Source organism: Alligator sinensis, unplaced genomic scaffold, assembly GCF_000455745.1.
Source record: "Alligator sinensis unplaced genomic scaffold, ASM45574v1 scaffold215_3, whole genome shotgun sequence".
NCBI classification, from domain to species: Eukaryota; Metazoa; Chordata; order Crocodylia; family Alligatoridae; genus Alligator; species Alligator sinensis.
The window spans coordinates 673,747-680,195 of record NW_005842175.1 but is presented as its reverse complement, the minus strand read 5'-3'; the positions used below and the strand labels follow the sequence as shown (position 1 = coordinate 680,195).

The 6,449-nt window shown below is 48.9% G+C and overlaps 1 protein-coding gene and 1 pseudogene across 1 annotated transcript in view; one reads left to right on the top strand and one right to left on the bottom strand.

The window, feature by feature from the left end:
- Window positions 1-507, bottom strand: part of RAC2 (Rac family small GTPase 2) — a 9,940-nt gene extending 9,433 nt beyond the window's left edge. Inside the window, exon 1 of the mRNA XM_006025965.2 lies at window positions 302-507. Within this exon, the coding sequence (XP_006026027.1) occupies window positions 302-336 (35 nt within the window). The 5' untranslated portion in view covers window positions 337-507. The remainder of the gene's footprint in view (window positions 1-301) is intronic.
- A 1,834-nt stretch (window positions 508-2,341) lies between these two features.
- LOC112550665 lies at window positions 2,342-2,460 on the top strand (annotated as a pseudogene).
- Window positions 2,461-6,449: the final 3,989 nt, after the last annotated feature.

Genomic DNA, 6,449 nt, shown 5'->3' with positions numbered 1-6,449 from the left:
GAGGGAAACCATGATTCCCCTCATTTATTCTTGAACCTGGCTCTGTCCACCATAGATAGCTGTGCCCAAGGGAGGCATCATGGGGATGACACCTCTTTCACTGAGGGTAGATTTGCCAGCCCTGCAAACAGCTCTGCTTTCTGTGGTCCTGTTGCATCAGCCCTACAAAAATGCCCTTCCCCTATCCCACCTAACACACCTCCTCCGTCACAGGCTGACTCCCTTCATAGGAAGTTTTAGCAAGAACAACCTACCTCCTTCCCTTTCCCGCCCCCAGCCCCTAAAATAGAAAGGTACATACCCATCTCCCACCACCACACACTTGATGGCCTGCATGGCTCTGGACTGGCGGAGGAAGGCTGGTCCTGGGGTGGGGGAAGTGAGGCAGAGGTAATGCTCACAAAGGAGAATGGAAGGATGGTCGGTGCAAATAAAATGTCAACCCTAGAGCTGAAGTGAACGGCAGGTCGCTGGGAGGGAGAGGAAGAGGAAGAAGGAGCATTACTCAATGTGCCCACAGGTCCCCTCCTCCTCAACTCTGTAGCCCAAGCCGTTAGCTAAAGGCGGGGCATATGCAAGTATAAGGTTTGGCTTCTACTGCATCAGAAAATGACAGCAGCTTCCTGCCCTGCTGGTTTGAGCAGTGGGGGGCGCCATGCTACTTTTACTCAGGGGTTAAATAAAAAATTGTGCCAAAAGCTGAGAGATGGCTTCTTCCCTCCCCCTTGCTCCTCCTCCCTCCCCCCCCCCCCCCCCCCCCCCCCGCCTCTTTTTTTTTTGGGAAGTGAAGATTTTCCAGCTGAAATGGAGCAAAGGGAGGGGGCTGGCTCCTGGCAGAGAATACTTTCTGGGCCTTCCAGCCTTTCTGCTGCCAGGTGACAAATGCAGAGGGAGCTGCTTTCCTCTGATGCTGAACAAGGAACTTTACTAGAATAGGAAAAGCCACATTGTTCCCTCTGTTGCTGCTGAATTTCTCTTCACCTCCCTCTCATTCAGTTAATTGCCACAAAGGAGCTGGCGTAGGATGCAGGACCTGTGGCAATATTCTCCCCCTGACTCCCAGCAGCCTCTGTCTCACTATGATTGGCATCAATACTACATGGCATAAGCAAATCATTGCACCCAACATTACTCGGTTGGTTGTTCCCTTGCTAATATTCATATGATGCTATACCAGTTTATAGGACCATGTACTCACCAGTAGGTGGAGCACCAGAAGCACCTAAGGAAGGGAGAAGAGACCTCGCAGCCTGGAGTCCCCTTTCTGCTCTAAAGAGGGTTTACACCCATCATCGTGATATTTAAGGACCTTGTTTCACCATAATTTTGGGTGGCTCCCGGAGTGCTTAACCCCTGGACTGTCTGTATGTTACACCTTAAAGTGGTTTAAGCACTTGTTATGTGGCTTAAAGTTATGCCGCTCCAGGGCAGGGTTATCTCTGATCTGCACTACCCAGCTCCTGTTCCATAAGGTTCGCCCTCTCCTCACAGATGTGCCACCCAAGTTGAAGTCCTCCAGTATCCCAGGATCTTTCACACCCCCGCACAAACAGCAGGGATGGAAGCCTGTCCTGGTTCATCAGCCACAAAGTGGCAACTCATAGTTACAGATCCTAGCCCTGCCCCTGCTCACCAGGTCTCATGGCAAGTCACAGCTGTGCAGGCAGGGAACAGTTAGAGAAGGTTTCTAGACTACGGGTGTGACTGCTTGAAACTCCAAGCTAGCACTAACACCAATCACCATTTGTACAGCTCACAACATAAGGTGTAACAAGGCCCTATATACCAATTCACCTGCCCCACTCCCAAGACCCATAGCTGGCTCCCTCTCTCTTCTGAAAAAAGCCCTTATCACAATATATAGAATCACAGTTTATCTTAAATAAAAGGTGTATATTAATTGTCTGCTACAACTACAGGACAACCTAAAAAGACTTCTGTCCAGCTCTCCTCTAACAGGAAGGACCGAGCAGGGTGTCTGAGGGGAGAAATGTGTGGAGGAGCTGGGAAGGAAAGACAGGTGCAGGGGCAAAGTGGGACAGGAGACAGGGCATAGAAGGGGCAAGAATAATGCTGGCATGGAGGCAGACTTTAAGGTCCATGAAAACTCTTGAGTGGTTGGAAAAAAAATCGTCCTGAATCAGGCTCCAAGTTCAAAACTCAACCCACATTCTTTGTGGACCTGGAAGTCTGCAGTGTCTCATTTTGGAGACACCAAGAGATCCTCACAACAGGAGTGTCTGAAATAAAATATGTTCCTGTGCTCCCAAGGAGGTAGAGAGCCCATGACAGCCCAGGTGAGCTGCTGAGGAGCCAGGTGTGATGAGTCACTGCTCCAGCTGGATATGGCCATACTGGACTGAATGCACCTGATCTCATTTGATCTTGGAAGCTAACCAGTCCTGGGCTTGGCTAGCACTTGGATGGGAAACCACCTGGAAATCCCAGGTGCCATAAGTCCCAGCAGAGGATGAATCATCCCTCTGACTGCCAGCCATTGGCTGTAGTGCTTGCAGGAAGCAGACCCTGCTCTCAAACAGCCTTGAAACCAGCAGGGCAGATAGTAGGGGTCTTTTGGTGTGTTGGGTCTCTTGGTGAACTTGTAGGCTGCTCTGATCCTAGCACTTTGTGCCTTGATTCTTGGCCCTTTTCTTGCTGATTATGTCTATCCCTGGCTTCTTCCCTTGGCTTGTTCCTGACTACAGTCCTCAACTCACGACCCTGGCTTGTATCCCATCTCTACTCCCAGGTCAAGATCCTAAACCTTAGGGCTGACCACTCATGTCCCACTTGCTGAGGGCCGGAAATCTGCAAGACCCAGGAGTCCTGGCATCTAAGGCCCCCAAAGCTTCCAGATTCCCTGCCCCTTGGTAGCCCACCAGACAGGAACCTGTGGGGTATGGAGCTCCTGCTCTCATGTTCCCAACTGGATAGATGTGGCTGCTGTGTGTTCTTCTGAAATGGAAACATTCCCATAGACTGTTTCAGATTCAACAAACAGGCATTGTCCAATGAAAATGTGTTCTCTGAAAATACAGGTACACACTGGGGGTAAAAAGAAGTTGGAAAAAGTGAGGCATGGTGGGGCGATGGCCTGCCTTTATCTGACACTAGCTGGACACTGGTTTTCAACTTTCTTAGCCTCAAAGCTTCCTCCATAACTGTTCTGAATGTAAATTCTAGCTCAGTGACTCTCAAAAGGAGTGCTGTGAAATTTGGAATAGTTATGGAGGAGTGTCTTGAAGCTAAAAAGTTTGAGATCCACTGCTACAAGCATCAGTCCCCTCTTGCCTATAAAACCTGACCTGAATCCTTTAGTCTTGCATCTCAGGATGCCTCTGCTCATAGCCAGCACCCATAAAAATCACTCCCTCCCCATCTTGTGGCAAATCAGGAGAGAAGATAATAGCTTGCTGCTGCTACCATTTACTTTATTGCCCCTTGGCACAGAGACCTGCACTGTGGATTGACAGGTCTCGGTTTCACTGATAGAGTTCCAGTGGGGCAAGACACAATTAAATTTCTGCCCCCTTGCCCACCCCTTCCTCCATGCAGCAATGTGTTGGCTTTAAAGTATTCGGAAATTGCATCTAAACAACCTCTCCTAAATAAGTAAGATGGCAGAAGTCAAGTCTCTGAAGTTAGAAAATGCCAGTATTTACTGAGCAGTACAGGTACCCAGAGCTTTGGGGTCTACATGGCAGAAGAGAGATGCATGTCCTGGAATTACCTGACAGCTGCATTCTCAACAAGCTGTTAGTCTCTGTGCTTTGCTCTCCTGCCACTAAGGGGTACTCTTGATTAGGGGTTTCCTTCTGTGTATCTGAGAAGGGAAAGGAGAGGCAGGCTTTCAGCACCTCTTATTTGTCTGCCAGCATTTGAGGAAGAAGTTGGTGGGAAGAGGAAGAGGAATTGGTCTGTGGGGTAGTTCTACAGTGAGAGACTGCCAGAGGCTATGCCTGGCCATCTGTATGATCCATGGGAGGTGGGATTAGTGCAGAACCCAATAGATGGGCATGGGGGCAAATAATGGAAGAGGCAGGTATGAGATGTAAGGTTTCCCCTGCCTGAATCTAAGGGAAGGGAGAAAACCAAGTGACCTCATTGCTCCTCTCTCCTGTCACCTCAGACTTTATCCTGACCCACCTGTTGCCCCTGCCCTGCTCTTTCTTGCTCAGTTTCCCCTTTGCCATCCCCTCCCCCCCCCCCCCCCCAGCCCAGGTACAAAATCCTATTAGGAGAATATTCTGGGAGGGAATATAGGGGAATCCCAGACATCCTAGACATGCAGTGGGGTAGGCAAAGAGCAACTTTCTGAATGGCAGGTGGTGTGGGGGGAGGGCGGTATCTCTCATCACTGCAGTTTCCCAGGGAACAATACAGCAGCACAATATGTGGCACTACTGCTTGTCCCTGGGACACACCTGTGCATGTAAGCACTGGACTGTGGCACATTGCCCTGGGTGGGGTAAGGGAGGCTGGGGCCAGCACCTGGGGCCCTGAGGGCCTCCAGGAGCTGCAGCCCTGGCAGTCCAGCAGCATGGGGCAGTCCAGCAGCATGCAAATCAACAGTGCAGGGAATGCCTGCATGTGTGGTGTGCGGTGTGTGCGGTGAACATGGACAGCGAGGAACGCCTGCACATGCAGTGAATGCAGTGTGCATCACTGTAGATGGGTTGCTGCACCACATACCGCACGTCTATGATCATCTGGACAGGCCCGTGAGGGTGGAGAGAGCAGAAACTCTCTTTTCTCTGCTTGGGAAGAAAGTTTGATGTGCCTAGTGCCTTAATGCAGTTTCGTCATGAAGAGGAATGCAGCCTTCTCCCACCCCACACCAATGGCAGCAGGAGTGAGGGAGGTGGGAGAGGGGAAGTTTTCCTGACTGTATGTGCAGGACCTGTGCACAAGGTCAGCCCAATGCAATGGAGCCCCAGCTCTATTCCCCTTTTGTGTCTTACTTCCCTGTTGCCTTGGCTCTCCACTTGGCTTCCTGTCCCTCTTTCTTTCTTGACGTCTCCTCCTTCTCTTGATCTCAGTGATCTTTAAGCTACAGGCATAGTCATTTCCAAAGCCAAAATTGAAAGGCAAGGTAAGGTCACTAGGGAATGACTAATGAGTGAAGAGGGTGTCTGACTGCATTGTTCAGTAATCACTCTGAGATCAGGCGGTTAACAGGGATCCTCTTAGTTCTGGGTCTCAGACCAAGCTGCAACTGTGCAACAAAACAACGGATTTCTTCAGATCCCGTCCCAGCCTCCTGTCTTTGAAGCCAAGCCATTGGGAGGTGCAATTTCCAGTATCCTTTCCCAGCCGAACAAAACAGTGCACAATGGATATTCACATGACACAGAATTTCAGCCTGTTGGTTATAAGCAAATAAATCTGTTACTTGTGTTCCATTAGTCTCTCAGGTGCCTGAGATATTATTGCTACTGGAGTCAGGAGGTGATAAACCCTTTGCTGTAAATCCTTGGGCTTTTCTGTCTTAATCTGCAGTGATTGGCCTGTCTGAGACTCTCTTGAACAATATGGCTGACACAGTGCCCTTCTCTTCCTCCTTTAGGATCGTAGAGTTTTTACCTATTTACCTCTTTGGTAGAAGGCAGGGCAGAGTTGCACCTTATAGACTAACTAATTCAGCATCTGATGAAGTGAGCTGTTGCTTCCACAAACTTGTTCATCTCTGAACCGATTAGTCGATAAGGTGCAACCCCACCTGGCCTTCTGCGTGACTTCAGACTAACATGGCTAAATACTTATCTCTCCTTCTCTCATAAAGGTCCATCTGGAGTGATAGGCTCCCTAAGCTACAGGCAGCCTCTTATGATGATCACCAATCCACACTCCCTCATTTTCTTGAAGCAATGGCATCTCCCAGGGCCCTGCATTTTTTGTCTGTTTGGCTTTATCACTCTCTCTGTACTTCTCCAAATCTGCAGCAACTCTGACATCTGTTTCTAACAGTATGGGTATTAGGGCTGCCAGCTCTGTTTCAGTCTATTCTCGGAGGTTTCATCACATAATGTCATGACATTAATTACGGTGTGCAGACCTTACATCAGGAAGGCAAAGGCACATTACTACTACATTTTAAAAACCCATGGGAGTACTGTATAAATTGGATTCAACATTTAATATTTATTTTAATGAATGCCCTATCATTTATCTCCCAAGCGACTCTTAGCCGCCTCCTGGAGATTTATATCTAATTCCTGGAGACTCCAGGGCAAACCTGGAGGTTTGGCAACCCTAATGGGTATTCTTATTCTCAGCAAGTGCTTCATGCATGTCATTCTGTTGTTTAACAATGTTAAATACAGATTAGGGTCTGACTCCACAATCTCTTTCAGTATTGTACTTTATTGGTCTGACACTTTTTCTACTTAGTTTCATAGTTTCTAGGGTCGGAAGGGACCTGGGCAGATCATCTAGTCCGACCCCCTGCC